Below are 23453 nucleotides of genomic sequence, written 5' to 3'. Positions count from 1 at the left end.
CTTCCCACTCCAAGGAGCATAGAACGTTGAGTGCATCCATCATGCTGGCATCATTTTTCAAGGCAGACTTCAGCCTTTCTTGTGGCACAGAGTTTGGGAATCACTGTGCTAAGAGCAGACTACTAGCTGTGAATGTACTATGGTGAAAAATAGTGCACATTTATGTTGGAAAGATCTGGGCTTTCCTTTCTGGGTTTTCCCAGGGATCACTTGCCTGCTCAATAGATTAGTCATTTTATTGACAAGGAGACACAGGTGTTGCTTTTTGAGTATGAGTAACCCTTTCATTGCCCCTTAGAATTGAACAATACTACGATGCTATTATGGCTCTGTGGAATCAGCTCTACATCAACATGAAGAGCCTGGTGTCTTGGCATTATTGCTTGATTGACATTGAGAAAATCAAGGCTTTGACTATTGCTAAGGTGGGTGTTGAATGGGTGACTTCAGTTAGGTCAGGAGTCATCATGTTTTTCTTCCATCTGTTACAGTCTGCTTAACACACAGTTGTCGGCTTCCTTTCTGGACAGGGTTCCCATCCATATAATTGCTCCTTCCATCTCAGAAGCACTGATGGGTGGAAGCCATGGCTGTGCAATTGTCTCTGCGTTCAGAATGAATAGGGGCCCTGTCTAGAACAGGGCCTAGCAACCTGTGCCAAATATGTTCATTAATCACGCTACACTACATTCATAAAAGCAGAGGATCAGGCTTCATGTCTGAGATGGAATGTGCTTAATAGAGTAGACAGAAGGAAAACAGTTGATGCTTAGTATCTTGACATCTGATATCCCATTAGGCCCCACAAGCACTCCTCATTAGGTACTTGTTTTTGAACAGTGGGTTCATTGGGTTTGATCCAAAGTTCCTCCTCTGTTCATGTAAGGGTGGGGGTGATTTCTACTGACTCCCCCCACTCTTCCATCAGCAGCTCCCGTCACGATATCCCACATGATTCCCAGGATCCCCCAGCCCCTAGGAGTAGATATTTGGACGTCTTGGGGGCTACCAATAGAAGCTCATTCTGTGAACGCTAACTCTGTTCCATTCATGGAATGAATATTAAAGTCCGAACCATTGTTCTTTTACCAGCCAAAAAGAAGATGGTGGTAGAATTTCCCATTGGAGACTCCAGATGGAAAGGAGAACAGGGCCCCTGTATTGTTAGCAACTGTGTCAAAGATGGGATTTCAGCAAACAGCCAGGTTGTTATGTACAGGCGAGAAAAGCTGCACTAGCTGAACTTCTCTCTTCTGTACCTTTTTTAAAGGTATAAAAGTCCTGCATTCCTTCACATTTGATTACCTAATGTAGAGCCAAAACAGACATTACTTTAAATCTGTGTCTAGCAGATTTGTTCATTTGACTCTACAGTAGGCGCAGGGCACCTGAGCCGCCACACACGCGTGTGCACTCCACACAAATGTTCTGATCCAAATCGTGCACCTATTCTAGAGTAAAATGAAAAGAAAAAAGATGTAGCTGCCAGACACAGATTTTAAGGAATGTCTGTTTATGTATGACTTCAGGCAGTCTTCCGTGACTGGCAGGAAAAGTGTTAATTATCCACCCACCCTGCCACTTCACCCAAAATGGATAATTTGAAGTAACTTTTTCTTTAAAGAAAAAGAAATGCATACATGCATTTGAAGGTAACTTAATAGTTTGCTCCTCAGTGGGCATAATAATGTAGAGTGCATAGGATGCCCCTCTAGTGAATGCACAACCACAGTCTTTGCAAATGCGTGCTTTTGCTAGTTTTACTAACAGGCTCATGTATAACAAGGCTTAGGAATATACATTCCAGACTTTGGAGCAGTTGCCTGCCTTTTCTCAAACCTTGTCTTGTACTGATAACACAGCTGGTGATTTTGCAGGCAGCTCTGCTTTTGCTGACACAGACTCTCTGCTCCCCTTATCTGCACATTCCACAGTCTGTAACCTTAGATACTTCATTCTAACATAAACCTACATGGTTAACCTATAGTCCTACCCCGCCACCCCCCACACACAAAGAAAAAAAGGGTACTCTTCCAATTTATTGCCATTCATCTGTAGGCATCATTTGGAGGAATGTGTTCTCTGTAGGGATGTATGGATTTTGTAAAATCGGTTCCGTCTGCATTTTGCCGATTATCAGGTATCTTTCATTCTGTCATCCACTCACTGACGAAATTGGATTTTTTTCTGATTTCCCAACTTCACTCCAATTGGCATTTGCACAAATTTGCACTTGCAAAAATGCACAAACCTCCCCAAATGCACAAATTCCCACAAAATGCAGATTTTCATGCTTTTGCCTATGGGGGAAATCTGCCTTTTTGACCAGTGCTTTTTTATTTTACATATTTTTCTATGACTAAATTTGTGTAAAACAAGGTCTGCAAGTCCATGGAAGCCACGTGACTCAGAAAAAGCCACTCTGCTGCGGAATCCATGGTTGGATTCATAGCAGTCCAAACTCATTTGATTCCGTGGCAGATTTCTCTGACATCCCTAATTCTCTGATGGTTCATTTACCACCCACCTGCCTTGGTTGCTTTTCTTTAAATTGTTCGTGCCCTTTCATTTCAGCTGAAGACAATGCGCAGAGAAGATTATCAAAGGGTAATCGCTGACCTGGAGATCCATTATCAAGAATTCCTCAGGCACAGCCAAGGCTCAGAGATGTTCGTCGAGGACGATAAGAGGAAAATCCAGACTCAGTTCTCTGATGCCCAGAAGCACTACCAGACTTTGGTCATCCAGCTGCCAGGTGGACAGCAGCCACGTCCACAGCCACCATGTCAACAAGGTTAGTTTTCTGTGGGGATGCTAGGAAAAGTATCCTTTGTTGCAGGGTATGGTCATGCTTCACACTACAGGCCTGTGCAACTTGTGTGACCCACTAAGCCAGGACTTTTGAACCCACGGGCCAAATCCAGCCCACTTGGGGTCCTTACCCGGCCCTCCCAGGTGGTCACACCCTCTTCCCACTCTGGCTTTCCCCCAACTTCTGATTGGTGGTTTCCTGGCTTTTGTGCAGTTTTTCCCCATTCTGAAAGGTTGAAATGCCTTAGTTATTTGGCAGTAAAAGCTTTAAGCTAAAATATGCTGGTAATTTTGATATTTTTGACCCCACCCCTTTTGCCTTTGGCCCCACCCACCATAAGAAACTAAGTAGAGCCCTGCTGGATCAGACCAAGGGTCCATCTAGTCCAGAATTCTGTTCACACAGTGGCCAACTAGCTGTTGACCAGGAACCCACAAGCAGGACATGAGCGCAACAGCACCCTCCCACCCATGTTCCCCAGCAACTGGTGTACATAGGCATACTGCCTCTGGTACTGGAAGTGGCACATAGCCATCAAGCCTAGTAGCCATCAATAGTCTTTTTCTCCTGTAATTTGTCCAACCCCCTTTTAAAGCCATCCAAATTGGTAGCCATCAGTACATCCTGTGGTAGCGAATTCCATAGTTTAACTATACACTGTGTGGAATGCTACCACTGGAATGCTACCTCTGAGAGCTTCTCCAAAATGGAATTTGGCCCTTGGGCTGAAAGAGGTTCAACATCCCTGCACTAAGCCAAAGGCAGCCCACCATCCATGTCCGCTGCTCACCAGAGATGTGGCAAACCTCACATTTTTTGCTGTCTGTGTCTTGCACTACAAAAATTGAGGTCTGTCAAGAGCTTATTGGGCTAGTTCATGGCTGATGGGCTGCATTCATCTTGGCACATCATAGCTTGTGTAAGACCCCTGCTTTAAAGAGAGGCCCCATGTGGAAAACAAGATTGAACAGAGAAGTACTTGAAGTTTTTTTTTTTTTATTATACCATCCTGCAGATAATTGGATGCCAACAGTGAATGGCAAACACCTTTTGATTATATGGGACCATGTCTGGCCTTTGCCCAATTCTTTTCACTGCATGTTTCTTTGCCAGGTGATAGGGGAGGAGAGATGAAGGTGATCTTATTCAGCAGCATATGTAACTGGTTCTCAAATCCGTGCCCAAAGCACGTTGTTGGCTATGACATCACACCTCCAGTGTTTGCGGGATTTCACTTTCTGAAACTTAAAACTGGCCCGCTGGTCCTCTTCTAAAAATGGCCTTTCATTTTTCTCAGTTGTGACGTCTGAATGCACTCTTGTGGGCTCTGGCAAACAAGTTCAAGTTCCAGATCGGAACCGGGAGCAGGAGAAGCAGGAGGCCTGGCTGCTCATGGAACTCCAGAAGCTTCGGCGCCAAATCGAAAGCTGTGAGCTCCGGATGGTGCAAAGAATCCCCCTCCAGCTGGATCAAGGGGCCTCTCACAACTTGTCAGTCAGAATAAGCGAATTAGAGGTACGCATGTTTTGCAGTGAATTGGTTTTTGTTGTTTTTATTGTATGAAACTTCTTTGTGTATGCCACCTTGGGAGGGCTCTTGTCCTGAAAGGCACCCTGGGAATATTTTAAGTAAATAAGGGTGCAATCCTATGCATTTTTAGAGAGTAAGAAGCCCTAAAACTCCCAGCATGGCTGGCTGGGGCATGCTGGGAGTTGTAGGCCTTTTTTCTGCCTAAACATGCATACAATTGCATTTGAAATGAATGAACCAACATAGTATGTAGTGTGTGGTTCATATGAACTAGAACAGGGGCGGGCAGGCATTTTTTTTTTTTTGCCACAAGCTCAAAATCTACCAGGTGCCAAAAGATATAGAATTAAAGAACGTTCAGCCCAGGCATTTGTTTTTAGTACTAGAACAGGCCTTCCACACAAAAAGTTACTCCTCCTTCTCCCTACCCTTCCACCCGCTTTCTTCATTTTAGCACTGCAACTTAGAGTGGGAGAGAATCATTTTGTTGTTGCTATTGTTGAACGATTGGGAGTCAGAAATCCTTGCCAATCTACCGCTAATAACCCCAAAACCTGTCAGTAAATTCCAGCCCACCTTCTGCTCACCTCTGATTAGGGGCTGTCACTACATCTTGTGGTGCACATCTTTGTACAGCACCACTGTACAGTAATTAAAAACCGTACAAATTTAAGTTTTATTAATTTATTTGAAAGATCTCTGGCCCTCATTTTAGGGCACCCTTACATCACAATTTGGTTTATGAAGATTGAATACACATAGGATATAAATTATAATGATGAAAACCTCGCTATCAGCTTCATTGATTAATAATCAGCAGATATATTTATATTTAAAGCACAGCATATTAAAATCAGGCAAATGCAGACTGGAATACAAATGTCTGTAGGAACCTTTTCAAGACCAGCAATGATGGGGCCATGCATATTAGCCTAGGAAAATAGTTCCACAGGTGTGGGGCCATCACTGAAAAGGTCTTGTCCCTGTTACCTACCAACCTAACATCTCTCACTGGTGGACAAAAGAGCAGGGCTGTAATGTGGATTTCAAAGCTCAGGCAGATTTTAAAGTAGGAGTTGGGTACCTGTGATCTTCCAGATGTTGTTGGATTCCAACATCAATCACCCCTGACCATTGGCCATACTGACTGGGACTGTTGGGAGTTGTAGTCCAGCAACATCTGGAGAGCCACAGGTTGCTCACCCATTTTAAGGTTCTCCTTCAAGTAACCTGCTCCCAAGCCATTTCTTGGAGATAAAGTACGTTTGATTTGCTTTCACATCGATGTTACCAATATATCCTGCATCCCCTTTTTCAGTGAACATTTATCTTCTACAGTCAGAATTTGTAACGTTGCAAAGACAGCCCTCCTTACCTGCTGATGGAGCTAGTCTTTTTGTAGTCTGGTATGTGTGCAGATGAGCTTGGGTTATTGTAGAAGTTTTCAGGATTGTATTGAAATACATCAGAGCCCAATCATGAGCATGGTGGTTGGGCAGAAGGAAGCCAAGTTGCATGTTAATAATGGGACTTCTTGCCATGGAAAAAGTATAAACTTAACGTAAACCCCTTTTCTCTGGGAAAAAAAAAAGAGTTGAAACAGATAATTTGCAAGAAGAGATGAAACATATGTTAATTGCAGGTTATTCACCTAAAAAATATGTATCTATCTTTCTTTTCTCAGGGTGTACAAAATGAATCCCAGGCCATGGCAGATGCTCTTAACAGGCAGAAAGATTATCTTCCCAATTTTAGAGGCTCTGAAAAGTATCACTATTTGCAGTCTGAAATCACTGCTTTGTTTCAGAAACTGGAAAATATTAACGGAGTCTCTGCTGGTTATTTGGACAGGTAAAGAAACGGACAAGTAATCCTATGGCATCTTTGCTGTTTATCCAGATTCTAGAAATATGCTTTGTTTTTCAGTCATTAGTGCTTCCATTTTATCAAGTGCATGTTTTAAGCAGATTTAAATCCTAAATAGATGCAGGGCTACTACTGTTTTACACTAAGATAACTCGAATTCTGCACTAAGGAGATCTACGTTCTTCAGCACAATAAATCATGCAGAGTAGGTACTGGGGGAAGGACATCTGACCCTCCATAGGTTGTTGGTGCCCATCTCACATCAATCTCAGCCAACATGGCCAATAATAAGGTATGATGGGAGTTGTAGTTCAGCAACATCCGGAAGGGCACAGGTTCCCCATACCTCATTTCCACAGATCTCCTGGCTTTCTGTACACATTGCTCCATGTGCACGTGGAGCAATGGTCTCTGATTTCCTTACATCGCTTCAGATTGGAATGATTTTTTTTTTGCAGTTCCTTACTTACCCACCCTCTGCTGCACTAGAGACCAAAACCAACTTCAAAACTAGTGTTTGCTGTCCCAGCTTCCATCAAGGAATTCTAGCAATTCTAGTTTTGTGAAGAAACTGATTTTCTTTTATTAGAGATTCCTAACAGTTCCTACTGCTCTTGCTGAAAGAGATTTCCATGCCTTTGGCCAGGGGTGGGCAGAAGGTAGATCTCTAGATGTTTTACACTTCAATTCCCAGCATGGACAAGACCAGGAATGTTGGGAGTTGGTCCAAAACATCTGAAGATCTGCTTTCTGCCCACCCCTGTCTTAGGCTAGCAAGTAGACACATAGACACAATCATAGGCTAGACTGACAGCCTTAGGTTGGTTCACACATGTGCACCAGCTGCTTATTCCCTCCCCCCAGTTCTTCCTTAAATGGCTTGGAGTGATGAACTGATATGATATGTATGGACTTACACTATTGGAATTATTGTTTTCCTGATACATGTCTGTGATTGTCCTTGTTTTACAATGAAACCTTATTCATGTTTACTTAGAAGTAAATCCCATTTTGTGCAATGGGGATTACTCACAGGTAAGTGTGCATGGGATTGCATCGTTCATTTATTTGAGTATGTAATATTGGGACAGCTTTATCCATGCAAGAAGAGTTGACTTGGGGGGGTAGGTGTGGGTGCGTAAAAGCAAATAATCTTTTCCCAACAGTAGACTGAACTTTTTTAAAGATGGCATTGTTTTGCTACAGCTTGAATGCACTGAGATCACTGCTTCAGGCAATTCTTCAAACGGATGATGTGATCCGAGTGTTCGAAGTCAGACTCACTGAAGAGGACACTCTTTCCTTGGACCCAGATAAAGTGGAAGCATACCGAGTCTGCCTGAAGGTGGGAGAGAACTTTTTTTTTAAATGAGGGATTGAGCCATGAATTGGTTACTCACACTGGCCATGTTCACACAAAATGATAAGCCAGAATTCCAGAGGATCCTTGCTTATTGTGCACGCTGCCCGATCACTCCTACTTGGCTCCTCCCGACAGCAGGATCAGCCACAATAACCAGAAACTTACCAGCAAGAAAAAGTTGAGCATTGCATCTGAACGAGGACTCCTGAGTTGTCATTCTCTTAAGAAGACAATAACTGGAAGCCCAACCTTACCCCTGGCTTCAGATTTTGTTTGTTAGGATAGTGACAGATCAAGAGTCCCAGTATGGATGTAACACTAAGCATTTTCTTGTTGGTGAGTGGTTACTGTAGCCTCTCCCACTCGTAGGAGGAGCCAGGTGGGACTGATTGGAAAGCATGAACCAGACGCTGCTCATGAATGATAAGCCAGGATTCTCTGGAATTCTGGCTTATCGTTTGTACGTTGCCAGTGACATAACATTCACGCCATTTTCAAATATAGAAAAATATGCTTACTGTTATACATAAAAAACATAAGTATAGAAAATATAGTTCCAAAAATCAGAATGTTACTCTTTATGTTTTAGACATAATTTCCAAAAATGAATCCCATTTCCCATAAAAAGGATGCGGTTTATCTCTATTTTCCCTGCCTTCTCTAAATTTTCCCAAATACATGAGCTTGATCATATGCCACCCTTCCTTAAACCAGTCAGGATTATTTCACTTTCTGCTGAGATTTAGGAGAGAGAAGCTAAATTATGTTTGTTTCCACGTACTTGTTTCCCCCCCCCCACACACAGAAAATGAAGGCAGACCTTACTATGAAGAAGTCACTGCTCAGCACCTTGGAAGCAGAGTTGCAGAGGGCCCTCCAGGTTCATTCACAGTCTTGCCAGGCGTATGCACTCTATGATTTAGATCTTGGAAAGTACACTGACAAAGTCAACCAGCTAAATGACCGTTGGCAAAGGGTGGAGAAACAGATAGATGACAGGTTTGTTGGTGTTTTCTAAAGATTGACCCCGGTCCTCCCCTACCATCATCACAGTGAAATACACATTTCACTGTGCATCAAGCAGCGCTCTGCAAGTTCTAGTTGTCCCATCATACATAACTTTGTTTTGGTCTCAATTGTGCTAGGCCTCGCAAATCGGATTTCCGGAAAAGGGACTTTTAGGGATGTAAAAGTTGGCAACCTTAAATGTCTGACATAAATCTGACCCTGCGGAGTTCAATCCAGAATCAGTCCTGGGCTGAACTGTGAGCTTTTTGACCTGTGATCTTGGTAGCTGAATATGTGCTTCCATTACTGTTGAAGTCAGACCTGGGAAGCTCTTGCTACATCTATGGAGAGCCCAGGTTATGTATTTAAATTAGAATGGGGTGTTGCGCAAAATGTTGGAGGTTTTTAAATATAATAACTTCGGGCAAAGAAGAGGTACTTTTGAAAATACGTCAGTCTGTATTTGTCTACGTTGCAGTTATTGGATGATGTGGAGGTTAACTTGCGAGCGGAGCAAAATCAAAGCTTCTCAAAAGAGCAAAGTGGATCTCTCTGTTCTTAAGCAGGGGCAAGAGCTCCATGCTAGAGCACATCCTTTGCATAAAGGTCCCAGGATTAATCTCTAAGATCTTGGGTCGAAAGCGGGATCATGCCTCACATCTTGAATTGTTGCTGTCAGTCAAAGTAGGCAGCGCTAGGCAGAGTGGATCAATGGTCCAAATCAGGGCAAGGCAGTTTTATCTCTGTTTATATTTTGTTGTGTGTCTTGCAGATCTTGGGATTTAGAAAAACAAGTGAAGCAGCTGAGAACCTATCGAGACCTTTACCAGGCTCTGAATAAATGGATCTGTGATGCCAGGCGCCGACAGGACACTATTGAGACCATGAAATTGGGAGACGTTAGCACAGTCATGAGATACTTGCAGGAGCAAAAGGTATTGTTTTCTGCTAAACACTCCAGAGAGTGTTCCAGAGTGTTCTAAACATGCAATCCTATGCATGTTTAGACAGAAAAAGGTCCCACAATTCCCAGCATGCTCAAGCCAGCCATGCTGGTTGGGGCATGCTGGGAATCCTAAGACTTCTTTCTGTCTTAACATGCATAAGATTTCACCCTTAATCTGCTAACTTGCAATCAATTTATAATCAGTGAAGAATTAGGAGTTTAGTCAGGATCATGCCAGAATGCCAGTTGGTTAAGAGCACAAGTTACAAAGTGTATGCCCCAAATTCAAATGTCAACTCGGCTAAGGTTGTTCTAAAGATTCTCATTACCACAGTGTATTTGGGGATCCAGGTGACTAAATTGACACTTGCCATTCTCCTGAACCAACATAAATCGTGACTACTGGGAATGTGATTAAAACTCAAACCATTTTTTCTTTTTTTGGCAGAACTTGCATGGCGAAATAACAGCCAAACGAGACAGAGTGGAAGAAGTGGTCAAGAATGCAGAGGTGTGCTCGGCTGCTATCAAGGTATGGTTATTTGAATGCTTTCACCTAAGAATTTATTTTTACTACAAGGGTTTAATCCTACAATGTTTTTCTCTTAACCCTAAAGTAAATCCCTCTCCCCCTCCCATTTCTCATCACAATAAGCTCAGTTACTGGCAAACTAAAGTCTATAAGATACAGAACCTGTTGCTGATGGCCGTATTTCTGAAAGATAATATGTGGCAGTCTGGCTGGTCCAAAACCTGCAATTCACATTTAGAAAAGCATCAGTGCTAATTACTGAACCACAGAGCCAGGCTCTGTTGAGGAGGTTGTTGCAAGGGAGAGAAAATGCACGTGTGATTTATATATAATGTTTCTAGTAGTTCCAGTCAGACTGCAATTCTGAACATGTTAGGGACTTAGTCCCATTGATTAAGTGGCTCTTTCAGCTAAATATGTTTAGGTTCATGCTGGCAGCTATTCCTGCCAACTTTACCCCTTTTGTGTTAAATTGTGGGGCTTACTTATGGGAAGCTTAAAACGTGATCTGTAATTCCTGTTGATCTGATATTATGATGAAACCTTTTCTGTCCTTTTTCTTTAAAACTGTTTGGCCACTTAAATATCTTTTTGTGTTAAAAAAAAAAAAAGGACTGTTACCTCCCTCCAACCATTTCCACCTCATTCTTACCCCTTTTATCTCCCCTTTTATTTTATCTCCCCTACTGACTCTTAAAGTAGGCTTTGGGATATATTGCCTTTCCATAGTTTTGAACATGCAGACCAGGAGACATATGCCAGTAATCTTTACAAAATGCATTGAGCTGACTTCTCATTCTGCAGGATTATGAACTCCAGGCTGCGGCCTACAGTTCAGGACTGGAGACATTATTGAACATCCCTATCAAGCGGTGCGTGGTCCAGTCTCCTTCAGGGCTAATTCTGCAAGAGGTATATGTACTTTCCTTTCATGATACTGGTAAAGTTGTTCTTTGGTGAAACCTTCTCAAAAGATGCATTTGGTTTTAAGTGATAGGCTGACAGGACAACTCTAAGGTGTGCAATGCAGTTCTGAAGGAAAAGTGAAATTGTACTGCTGGGCAGGAATTATTTTGCCCAACAAAGAGAACAAGTGCGGTGCAAAAAAGGCGTGTGGTACCATCTTCTTAAGATTGCAGCCTCATTAAGCCTTTGAAGTAGTGTGATTGACAACTCTTGAGGGGGAAAAGGAGGAACATGCTTGTTATCGCTGTCATTTCCATCTCATCACCATGCCTGGCTTCTCAGCTTCCCATACATTGCAGGGCAAACCTCTGCAGCTGGGAGCCTACTGTACTCAGCTAGGCCCTCCATTTGATTTTGAACCCTGATTATGCAGGGTTTAAGGATTAGGCTGCCATTTTGTTACAGAATGCTCAAAAACGCTGCCAGCGTAGGCTGAAATTAGTATCCAAGGAAGACTGACAACATGTTTCTTTTTTTTCCCTTCTCAGGCTGCAGAAATTCAGTCTCGATACATTGAGCTTCTCACAAGATCAGGAGATTATTACAAATTCTTGAGTGAAATGTTAAAGAGCTTGGAAGATTTAAAGGTAACCTTTCTCTCTTTCCTTATTCATCGTTCAGCTGTAAATTGTACAGCGTCTAGCACTTTTAAATGCTCTATAGATAATAATAGTAATATTATTACTACTACTACCACCACTACTAGCTTAATGCAATAAATAATAATAATCTAAGCTTTATTAGCTAGTAAACATATTTTTGCAACTTCAAACTTGCTATATTTCATTTTGCTTTTTTAGACTTAAACTTGATCTGTACATCCAGCAGAGTCCCATGATACAGCTTTTTGTGGACTAGACTAATTCACACTGCAGATAGGGGATTTCATGTCTGAACACTGCCCCCCTAAAAATAAAAGCTTCACTGTATTCTATTAGCATGTTAAGAAAAAAACAGTTTTAGGCTAGCTTCCCTTGATATGCTGGTTTTCTGTGTCCAGAGAGTTTTTTTTTTCAATGAGGCAGCCTTCCAGCAAGCGATTCCTTCATCTGCAGTTTAAAGTGGGACAGTTCAGGAAAAACTGTATCTGATGGTAGATTGGTTCCTAGTTATTCCCATTAGGTGGGAATAACCTAATGGGATTTTCCAGTTTTTTCTTCAACAGTCAGTCAGAAGCAGTGCTTTCTGACAGCACTTCCCATGTGTTCAGGACCTCTGAATCTGGTCTCACACCAGTTTTACACAGGAACTGAAGCTCAGCTCCAGACACTTCTGGATGTTCACTGAACATGTGAATAACAAAGAGACTGAACATGTGCAGAGTACATTTCACTTGCGATTGAGGAACGATAGCTTTCCTCCACATGTCTGAGATTAGGGTGCAGGGAACATACTGTTTCCTGGCAGGTGTGACCATTCTTTTTTTATAGAAATCAACCTGTTTGTGGAAAGGTTCAGACCTGATATATGGCCAATGTTTTTATAAATAAATACATATAGAAATACATTTATGTCCTGCCTTTCTGTTTCTGAAGACTCCCAAGACAGCGAAATCTCAGTTTTAAAATAACAGTGACCACAACCGAAAACATTAGGGTTTAATTAATCCCAGAGTTTAGCCTCAAATTTGTTTTCAGAGTCAGGTCTCAGCTCCAGAACACATGGAGCAGTATACTCTCCCCCCACATAATTCCTGGTGCATAGGGTTATTGTCCTGAGAACTGTAACTTACTAAACATAGCATTCTTAAGAACATGACAGTCTGGTCCATTATGGTTAACAAGGGACCCCAATGATTGTCATAACCAAATATGAAAAGGTATTTTCTTAATGAATCTTTTTTGTTTCATTTTTCTAAAATAGCACATTGTATTGCATGCAGTTGGTCAAAATATGGTTGTCACAGGTAATACATATCTTCCTTGATTTCTGATTCTACAGATGAAAAGCACCAAAATAGAGCTATTGGAAGAAGAGCTGAGACTGGCCAGAGATGCCAATTCTGACAACAGCAATAAGCATAAATTCCTGGAGCAAAACCTGCAGAAGTACCAGGTGGAAATTTCCCAGCTGAAAGCCAAACTCATGGGCTTGGAAGAGATGAAGAGACAAGTTGAGATGGACGGCTGTTCTGCCAAGCAAAACCTGGACAAATGCTATGCTCAAATAAAAGATCTGAATGACAGGATAACAAGACTGACTTATGAGATTGAAGACGAGAAGAGGAAAAGGAAGCTGCTGGAAGACAGATATGATCAGCAGAAGACGGACTTTGACCAGCTGCAGAAGACAAGGCAGAATGAGAAAGAAAGCCTTGGTTGGCAAAAGATAGAATCTGAGAAAGTCATCAAGGAGAAGGAGTATGAAATAGAAAGGTTAAGGGTTCTTCTCCAGGACGAGGGGACGCGGAAGAGGGAGTATGAAAATGAGCTGGCTAAGGTAAGAAACCAGTTTAGTGAGGAGATGAGTAATATAAAGAACAAGTATGAAACAGAGATTAACATTAAGAAGACCACCATCCACCAGATAGCAGCCCAGAAAGAAGATGATGCCAAAAACCTTCGAGTCCAGATCGACAGGCTGCAGAGGGAGAACAGAGACCTGAAGGATGAAATTGTCCGTCTCAACAATGCCATTTTGGAAACGACGGAACAACGGAGGAGGGCAGAAGAAAACGCCCTGCAGCAGAAGGCTTGTGGCTCGGAGGTGGTGCAGCAGAAGCAGCAGCTAGAACTGGAGATTAAGCAAATCATTCAGCTGCGCAACGAAGACAACGCGAGGTACAAGCAGGCGCTTGAAGATGCCGCTTTGACCATCCAGGACAAAACCAAGGAGCTTGAAAGGTTAAAGATTCAGCTTCAGGAAGAGGCTAAAAGCCGATGGGAACTTGAAAATGAGTTGGCTAAGGTAAGGAACAGTTATGATGAGGAAATTATTAGTTTAAAGAACAAGTATGAGACTGAAATTAATATCACAAAGACCACAATTAATCAGGTGACTATGCAAAAGGAAGAGGAGGCCAATAGTCACCGAGCCCAGCTTGACAATGCCGTAAGAGAAAATAGGAGCTTGTGTGAGGAAATCAGGAGACTGAAGAACACAATTAGTCAGACTACAGAGAACCTTAGACAAGTAGAAGAAAGTGCTCACCAACAGAAAGCCCTTGGCTCAGAGATCCTGCAAAAGAAACAGCAGCTTGAAATTGAGCTAAAGCAAACGGTGCAGAAATACTCAGAAGAGACCATGTGTTACAAGCAGTCTCTTGATGATGCTGGAAGGACAATTAAGGAGAAAAATAAAGAGATTGAAAAGATGAGAAAGCTGTTAGAAGCAGAAACAACCCAGAGGAAAAACATGGAGGAAGAAAATATTCGGTTGCAAAGAGTCCAGTATGATCTAGAGAAAGTCAACATCAATGCAACGGAGACTATCAGCAGGTTGAAAGTTCAAGAGCAGGAGTTGGGGCGGCTAAAAAGTGAATATGAAAGACTTGCGCAAGACAAAAAAGGGAAAGATCAAGAGAGTACAAGGCTCCAGAGCACAATGAAAGAACTGCAGCATCAGAAACACAAGCTGGAGGAGGAGCTTAATAGGCAGTCTAGAATTATAGCTGAAGAAACTTCCAAAAGGAAGAAAGTAGAAGAGGAGTTAGAATCTATGAGGAGATCATTCAGAGAGCAAACTGTTAAAATCACAAACCTCACTCAGCAGATAGAAGAGGTGTCAATTGTAAAGAAAAGGAGTGAAGATGACTTGAAGCATCAAAGAGAGGTGCTGGATAGTCACATGAGAGATAAGCAGAGATACATGGAAGAGATAAGGAAGTACACCTCTGAGGTCGAAACCTTGCGTCGCCAAACGGTCCAAGAGCAGGACAATCTAAAACAGGCTCATGTGCGCAATGAGCACTTGCAGAAGGCGATCGAGGATAAGAGCAAAAGCCTCAATGAGTGCAAGATAGAAATAGAAAGACTTCAGTCTCTTACTGAGAACCTTACAAAAGAACACTTGATGTTAGAGGAGGAGCTGCGCAATTTAAGATTGGAGTATGATGATCTAAGAAGGGGCAGAAGTGAAGTGGATGAGGAAAAAAATGCCACAATAATTGAACTAAAGAGTCAACTACAAACAAGCAGCAAGCACACCCTGGAACTCCAGGGTCTGATAAATGGTTTACAGAAAGAAAGGGACAATATGAGACAGGAAATTGAAAAATTCCAAAAGCAGGCTCTGGAGGTATTCACAAATATTTGATCCCAACTTTACTGTCCCTCAGATACCATTATTTAACACCAAATGCATTTTCAGTCAATTAATAAACACTAACTTAATTTATCTTACTTTTAATTAATTCATTCCTCTTCCCTGTGAATTTGAGTTTTAACTGTAGGCCCAGATTTGGGTCCTTCCTAGACGGTAGTGCAAAGGAGCTATAAAACCTTAATCAGACACCAGTCGATTCTTCAGGTTACGGGAACCTCGACCTCTTCCTATGCTTATTTCCTCTTCTCCCTATTTTAAGATTCTGAGGTAAAGGGGGAGGATCTGCTAGATTTTTGTTATACTCAGTGGTTTAGATCCAGACGTAGTCATATTTAGAGTAGATCCATTGAAATCAATGAGCCATGACTAACTTAAATCCCATTGATTTCAATGGATCTACTGTAAGTATGACTACATTCTGGATCCAAGTCACTGGGTACTGCTTGATCCAATAGAGCTTAGAGCATCCTAAAAATTCCCCTATGGAACTCTGTCCAAATCTTCAGTGTGCTGATGTGAAATTGCGCAAATCCCTCCCAAAGATAAACAAAAAACTGGTATGCAAGTCCACAGAATGTGCACTACTCAAAAAGCCTATCATAGATATCTGAACCTGTTTGAATCCCTTGTGGATTTCTCCAACACCCCTAGATATACAATATGTTACTCATAAAGTTATATATTGAAACATATCCTTATCTCCTTTGCTTTTCCCATTCTTTTATAGGATATTATGTGTATATGTGCAAATATACACATACATATCTTTAAAAGTATATGCAAATATGTATGCATAGTTATATTGGTGTTGTATAGATGGTATACATTGTTGCTATGTATACATCTCATATATATATATGTATGTATGTATGTGAATGTATATATAGTTATATTGATGTCACTTATATTTGTAATAAGTGTCACTCCCGTTAATTTGAATAAGTTAAAGGTCACAGTCCAGCACAGAGATAAGCCTGTTTAAGCCTATTGAAATCAATGGACTTAAGTGTGCTTTACTCTGTGTTGGATTGTGGCCATTGTCTCTTGCAATTTAGGCTCTTATCTTTTGAGTAAGACAGTAGTTAACATCCTTTCCCCATTTTGGTCCTTGTTTTTCATTTTGTCTCCACAACACTACTGCAACATTATGCTTTTATAGTACTGTACTGGATTAGTAGGTGCAATCCACCAAACATTGCTACAGTACAACTTTAATTCATTTCAAGCCCCACTGAAATGCATGGAGAGTGTGCAGAAACAGTGTTTGGTGAATGTTGTTGTTTTGCTGGTGTAGTGATATATAATTGGTCAAAAAATGACATTTTCTTCAACATCTATCCCTTTACTCTTTTCCCCCTCCCCACACCTACCATAAATGTGCATGAATTCACACACGCGCACGCACACACACACACACATTTATTCATCTACACTCATTCAAACTCATCTCATAGATAAGTGACTGCAATTCTTGATAGAATACTGCACTAATCTTATGACTCATTAACATTAACATTTCTTGAAGTAAAATCAGATTATGGCATTCAAGTTAGACCTTGAATGTGACCAAAATCCAGACCATTCTGGATTTGATGTCCTGCTACATACATTTTGTAAATAAAGACCAAACGGGAGTTCTGGCAATGGCTTAATGCTCTGGAAAAATCCAGGGCATGTTTCAGTATAGCTGCTGACCATCATCTTGCCATGTGGCTATTTTATTATTTGATAAAATACAGAGTCAAATACAAATATTTGGGGTTGGATTCTGATTTAGTGTGAGTAGACCCATTAAAATCAATGGGACTTAAGCTAGTCATGACTAACCAGACCCATTGATTACCATGGATCTACTCTATGACTAAATATAGATCCAACCCTTGATATTTAAACAAAGGAATTTTAAAGAAAAACCCTGTGGATTCCCATTCATTTAAAGGCAAAAGAAAGCATCTGTAGATCAAGTCTCTCCACTGAAATCAAAGGGGAAATTCTTGCATGGAACCTCCATGCGCATATCAGAGCCCCATGTGGACTGGAGCTTCTGTAGCTAACAAAAGCTTCCTTTCTCAGGGTGCTGTTGTAAATCAGGAAAGCTCTATTGGCTTTTCATTGTGCTCAGTTGATTTACATCTGCTGAAATCCGTCACTGAATTTGTTCATTTGTTTATTCTCAACTCTTTCAGCAGACCTATGATTTTATCAAAGACAGAAGCAGTATTAAAATGTGGGCATTCAAAAAACTCCTCCTCTGCTAAACCACAGTTAAAATTAAGATAGCATGCAATATATATTTACATTGTAGAAAGGGAAACAAATATGAAGGGCTAAACACCAGGAGAATGTTCCATCCCAAGTTAAGCACTTTTAATTCCCATTAATCACAAAGGAAAGAGATGGACAGCACAATCTTATACATGTCTAATCAGAATTAGGATTGAGTTCAATCCTATATATCCTTACTTGGGAGTAGGTCCCATTGAGTCCAGTGGGACTTACTTCTGAGTAGACATGTATGGAATCGCACTGTTATGCACATGGTTAATCTTCCCATCAAAACCAATGGGACCTGAAACTGTTTAACTATGGCTGGATCAAGGCCCAGACTCTTTAGTTTGAAAAAATTAAAACTTTTCTATCAGCATGTCATCCTATATTAAAAGAAATCCATAACTGCATTAAAGATCAGTATATGTTACTCAGGATTGCAGTTATCCGGTGCTCTTAGGGCGGAGGTTGAATTGTATATTAAACTGTTGGATTTTAGAAGAAGCACTAATTTTTCTCCCTGTTTGTTTCTTTTTGAAAACGTAGACCTCCCATAGGATTCAAGAATCCAAAAACCAGTGTAATCATATTATGCAAGAACGAGAAGCTCTGCTGATAAAAATAAATGCCTTGGAACAGGACAAAGCAAGGTTGCTGAGGTTAGAGGAAGAGCTGAATCGTGCCAAAGCCACACTAGAGTCAGAATGTCGCTTGAAAGTACGGCTGGAGAATGAGAAGCAGCAGATCCTGAATGACTTAAACCAGTGGAAGAGCCAATATTCCCGAAAGGAAGAGACAATCAGGAAGATCGAAACTGAGCGAGACAAGAGCGAGAGGGAGAAGAGTGCCTTGTTGGTAGAAATTGAGAGGCTACAGGCAGAGATTAAGAGGATCGAAGAACGGTATCGGTGCCGGATAGAAGAAACTAGCAGAAAGAGCCAGTCAGAGATGGAGGCTGAACGTCTGAGATTGCAAAGGGAAATTGAGAAGCTGAAGCAGCGTCCGTATGGGGCCCACAGAAGCACCCAGACAGAAGAAGACTTTGCAATTGACCCTTCCAAGTTGCTTTTCAGTGGCCTACGGAAAAAAATTACCGCTGTTCAACTGTACGAATGCCAGCTGATAGACAAAAGCACCCTGGATAAGCTGCTGAGAGGGCAAAAGTCGGTGGAGGAAGTTGCTGCTGATCTCGAACCCTACCTTAGAGGAGCTGGGGCTATAGCTGGAGCCTCTCTTAACCCCAAGGAGAAGTATTCTTTGGTGGAGGCAAAACGGAAGCAGCTTCTTACCCCAGAGAACACAGTCCTGCTTTTGGAAGCCCAGGCAGCCACTGGGGGCGTGATTGATCCCCACCGGAATGAACTGCTGAGTGTGGACAGTGCTGTTGCTAGAGACCTGATTGAATTTGATGACCGGGAGCAAATCTACACAGCTGAAAAGGCCATCACTGGATTTAAAGATCCCTTCTCAGGGAAAACAGTGCCTGTGGCAGAAGCCATCAAGAAAAATCTGGTTGACAGGGAGACTGGAATACGTCTACTGGAAGCCCAGTTGGCTGCGGGAGGGATTGTTGACCCTGTCAACAGTGTCTTCTTGCCAAAAGACATTGCTTTATCACGTGGGGTGATCGATCGAGACTTGTTCAGAGCCCTCAATAATCCTTCAAAGCCCTTAATTGATCCTGTCACGAAGAAGGCCATTAGCTACATGAAGCTGAGGGAAAAATGCAGAATTGAACCACACACTGGTTTACTTCTCCTCCCTGTGCAGAAGAGAAGCATGTCATTCCAAGGGATCAGGAAGCCCATCACTGTTTCCGAATTAGTTGAATCTGGCATCATTCGGGAATCGACGGCAAACGATCTAGAAACCGGGGTAATCACGGTTGAAGAAGTTACTGACCGAATCAAAGATTTCCTCCAGGGCTCCAGCTGCATAGCTGGTATTTATAATGAAGCCACTAAGGAGAAGCTGGGCATTTACCAGGCCATGAAAATAGGCTTGGTTAGACCAGGGACAGCTCTTGAGCTTCTAGAAGCCCAGGCAGCTACTGGATTTGTCGTGGACCCTGTTAGCAATTCGAGACTTACTGTGGAAGAAGCTTACAAAAGAGGACTAGTTGGAATAGAGTTTAAAGAGAAACTTCTGTCAGCTGAAAGAGCTGTCACTGGGTACAAAGATCCAGAAACAGGAAACATCATCTCCTTGTTCCAAGCTATGAATAAGGAACTCATTGAGAAAGGCCATGGCATTCGTTTGCTGGAGGCGCAGATAGCCACTGGTGGGATCATTGACCCCAAGGAAAGTCATCGTTTGCCAGTCCGCACAGCATACCAACGTGGCTACTTCAACGAAGAGCTGAATGACATTCTCTCTGATCCCAGTGATGACACCAAAGGGTTTTTTGACCCCAACACAGAAGAAAATCTGACCTACCTGCAGTTGAAAGAAAGATGCATAATAGATCCAGGCACTGGGCTCTGCCTCTTACCCCTGAGAGAGAAGAAGAAGGTGGTGCAGACGTCACAAAAAAACACGCTTCGGAAACGCAGGGTTGTCATTGTGGATCCAGATACAGGCAAGGAGATGTCAGTCCAGGAGGCATACAACAAAGGCCTCATAGATTATGACACTTACCTGGAGCTTTCTGACCAGGAATGTGAATGGGAAGAAATAACTATTACAGGATCAGATGGGAGCACAAGAGTAGTGCTTGTTGATCGAAAAACAGGCCACCAGTATGACATCCAAGATGCCATTGATAAAGGTCATGTTGACAAGAAATTTTTGGAGCAGTACCGTTCCGGATCATTGAGCCTCACTCAGTTTGCAGACATGATTGCTTGCAGAAACGGTGGTGACGAAGTCTTCAGACATGAGTCCATCACTAGGTCTCCCACTGTAGTGAGTGTCAAGAGTTCCGCTTTGGTGTTAAAGAGCAGCTCCGGCTCCTTTTCTGAATCACTGGAGGAAACCACTCCCATTGCAGCTATCTTTGACACGGAGAATTTGGAGAAGATCACCATTTCAGAAGCCGTACAACGGGGCATCGTCGACAGCATCACTGCCCAGCGTTTGCTTGAAGCCCAGGCTTGTACGGGAGGCATAATATGCCCCACCACAGGCCAGCGGCTTTCCCTTCAAGATGCCGCTGCCCAAGACATAATTGACCATGAGATGGCTACTCGGCTGAAGCCGGCTCAGAAAGCCTTCATAGGGTTCGAAGGCATCAAGGGTCGCAAGAAAATGTCAGCAGCAGAGGCAGTGAAGGAAAAGTGGCTCCCTTATGAGGCTGGCCAGCGTTTTCTTGAGTTCCAGTTTATCACAGGAGGTCTCATTGACCCTGAGGTCCGCGGGAGAATAAGTACAGAAGAAGCCATTAGGAAAGGATTGATTGATGGCCGGACCTCCCAGAGATTACAAGACACCGGCAACTATGCCAAGATTTTGACCTGCCCCAAAACAAAGCTGAAGATCTCCTACAAAGATGCGATGAATCGCTCTATGGTGGAAGACAAAACTGGGCTTAGATTACTAGAAGCTTCTTCCGTGTCCTCCAAAGGCATATCCAGCCCATATAACGTCTCCTCAGCCCCAGGTTCACGTTCAGGTTCACGCTCAGGCTCGCGCAGTGGATCAAGGAGAGGAAGTTTTGATGCAAGCACAAATTCTTCATATTCTTACTCCCATACATTCGTCAGCAGCAGCTCTCTTGGTCGCTAGGAATTAACCAGCAAGCTTACCTGAATGTTCATTTTCATCTTCAGGAATCTGCATTCCTTTTTGTTTAAACAAAACAAAAAGAACTGGTTGGTGGCAATATTATTATTTGCTTGGGTGAAATAGCTAAACTGCAGAATAAAAGCTAAACCCACACATAAGCTTCAAGAAAAGAAAATCCTTTCTGGAGGGGGTGCTGTGTTTCTGCATATTTTTTTAAATAGCTGTCTGATGTTTTGGGGTGCAGACTTCTGCAAAATGTAACAAAGCAAGTATTGCCTCTTTTTTTAAAAAAAAGTTTGCATTTTGCATCTTTGTGTATTTTGCATATGCTTTTCTTTCCTTCCATTAGTCAAATGCTACCGCATACTATTAGGCCAGGGTTCGTGTTGGTTTTGTATCACTGTCAGTTGTTTTTTTAAGTCACTTCTCTTTGTCAGTGTGGATGTTGCAGTGCACAGTGATGAGGATCTATTCATCTCCAACAGATGTTATACTTAATTGTGCTAGGTTCTTTTCTTAGTTGGTCACTTTACAACTTATTGGGGTGGATTTATTAGAATGCATTTTCTTTTGCTGTGGCCCATCATTTCTATTCATTTTCGCTTGCTTGTTTTCTGTGTAACACCATACAGGCATGACTGTATAACATTTACTGTTTTGGCAATAAAAGTTTAACCACCTTTGATTAACTTGTGTCAACGTTTAGACATTACGTTGTTGATAAGGGTGCTTTTTAGAATTGGTGAACTGGCTAGAGTGCAAACTGAATAGTGTGGACTGGAGATTCCCTCGGTCTTAAATGGAACAGCTGCTTCCAGCCACATCAGTTTAAATAGGGACCTAATGGAGGAGTGATTGTCTTATACTTGTCTCATACTTCATTGTCCTCAGACACAACTAGTAGACATGGCATTCTATAGTTTAAAAACCCCAAAATTGCCCACCAAATTCATGTCACTGGAATATATCTGCCAATACTATACTGCCCTTATACAAAGTTATGGTGCGACCACATTTAGAATACTGTGTACAGTTCTGGTCACTGCACCTAAAAATAGATATTGTAGAGGTGGAAAAAGGGCAGCTTATCAAGGGGCTGGAGCCACTCCCCTATGACGGAAGGTCATCACAGATGAGATTGTTTAGCTTGGAAAAAAGGCAAGTAAGGAGACATGATAGAGGTGTACAAAATTATGCACAGGGGAGAATGTGGATAGGGAGACATTTTCTCCATCTCATAATACTAAAGGCAGTGGACATCCCATGAAGCTGATTGGTGGGGAGATTCAGGACAGATAAAAGGAAGTACTTCACACAGCACCTAGTTAAGCAATGGAATTTGCTACCACAAGACATAGTGATGGCCACCAATTTGGATGGCTTTAAAAGGGGATTAGACAAATTCGTGGAGGATAAGGCTATCAATTGCTACTAGTCCTGGTGCTACCTCCAGTATCAGAGGCAGTATGCCTGTGTACGCCAGTTGCTGGGGAAGATGGGTGGGATGGTGCTGTTGCATTCATTTTCTGTTTGTGGGTTTCCCATGCAGCTAGTTGGCCACTGTGTGAACAGAATGCTGGACTGGATGGACTTTTGGTCTGATCCAGCACGGCTCTTCTTATGTTCTTAATCAGATATATTTGCATGAACATGCTAGATATTTAGAGGCAGAGAGAGGGGGGATAGAGGCCATAGGGAGCCAGTGCCAAGTGAAATGGGAAAACAGCTTCTGTAGGTCCCAGAGAGACCTTTGTTTCCTAAGCACTATGTGCAGCTTACCAAATCCACGTCTTCATCCTTAGAAAGCCAAAGTGCAAATGTGGAAAACGCTTATGTACATCCACTCAAAATTGCCTTGATCATGGGAGCATAGGAAGTTGCCTTGTATCAGATGAGATTATTTGTCCATCCGGCCCAGTATTGTGGACTCTTAACTAGCAGCAGCTCTCCTGCTAACTGATCCATTGTTTTTAACTGGAGGTATCAGACACTGAACATGGGACTGTTTGCATGCAAAGCATGAGCACTACACTACTGAGCTATGGTGCCTCCCTAGAAGGATCTCTCCTTTTAGCAATTTTCTGTGACCCGCCATCAATGAGGCCACTCTGAGATTAAACTGGTATAACAGAAGAAATGTGTTCCTGCCAATTTGGAAAAAGCAAGATCTGGTTGG

General features: G+C 42.2%; 1 protein-coding gene across 2 annotated transcripts in view; it reads left to right on the top strand.

The window, feature by feature from the left end:
• The window catches only part of DSP (desmoplakin), a 58891-nt gene extending 36933 nt beyond the window's left edge, over window positions 1-21958 (top strand). The window contains exons 13-24 of one of the 2 annotated variants that reach the window (XM_084850365.1): window positions 299-425; window positions 2575-2794; window positions 4110-4327; window positions 6027-6193; window positions 7415-7553; window positions 8377-8570; window positions 9352-9514; window positions 9974-10057; window positions 10862-10969; window positions 11512-11610; window positions 12965-15259; window positions 18101-21958. In XM_084850365.1, the coding sequence (XP_084706491.1) occupies window positions 299-425; window positions 2575-2794; window positions 4110-4327; window positions 6027-6193; window positions 7415-7553; window positions 8377-8570; window positions 9352-9514; window positions 9974-10057; window positions 10862-10969; window positions 11512-11610; window positions 12965-15259; window positions 18101-21277 (6991 nt within the window). In that variant the 3' untranslated portion in view covers window positions 21278-21958. The remainder of the gene's footprint in view (window positions 1-298; window positions 426-2574; window positions 2795-4109; window positions 4328-6026; window positions 6194-7414; window positions 7554-8376; window positions 8571-9351; window positions 9515-9973; window positions 10058-10861; window positions 10970-11511; window positions 11611-12964; window positions 15260-18100) is intronic. The other variant, XM_084850366.1, reaches the window with a different exon arrangement.
• Window positions 21959-23453: the final 1495 nt, after the last annotated feature.

Source organism: Heloderma suspectum, chromosome 4 (assembly GCF_057233095.1).
Source record: "Heloderma suspectum isolate Gila_16-S chromosome 4, 16-S_ref, whole genome shotgun sequence".
In the NCBI taxonomy this organism is placed as follows: domain Eukaryota; kingdom Metazoa; phylum Chordata; class Lepidosauria; order Squamata; family Helodermatidae; genus Heloderma; species Heloderma suspectum.
The sequence above is the reverse complement of the archived record's forward strand: the minus strand, read 5'-3'. Positions and strand labels throughout refer to the sequence as shown.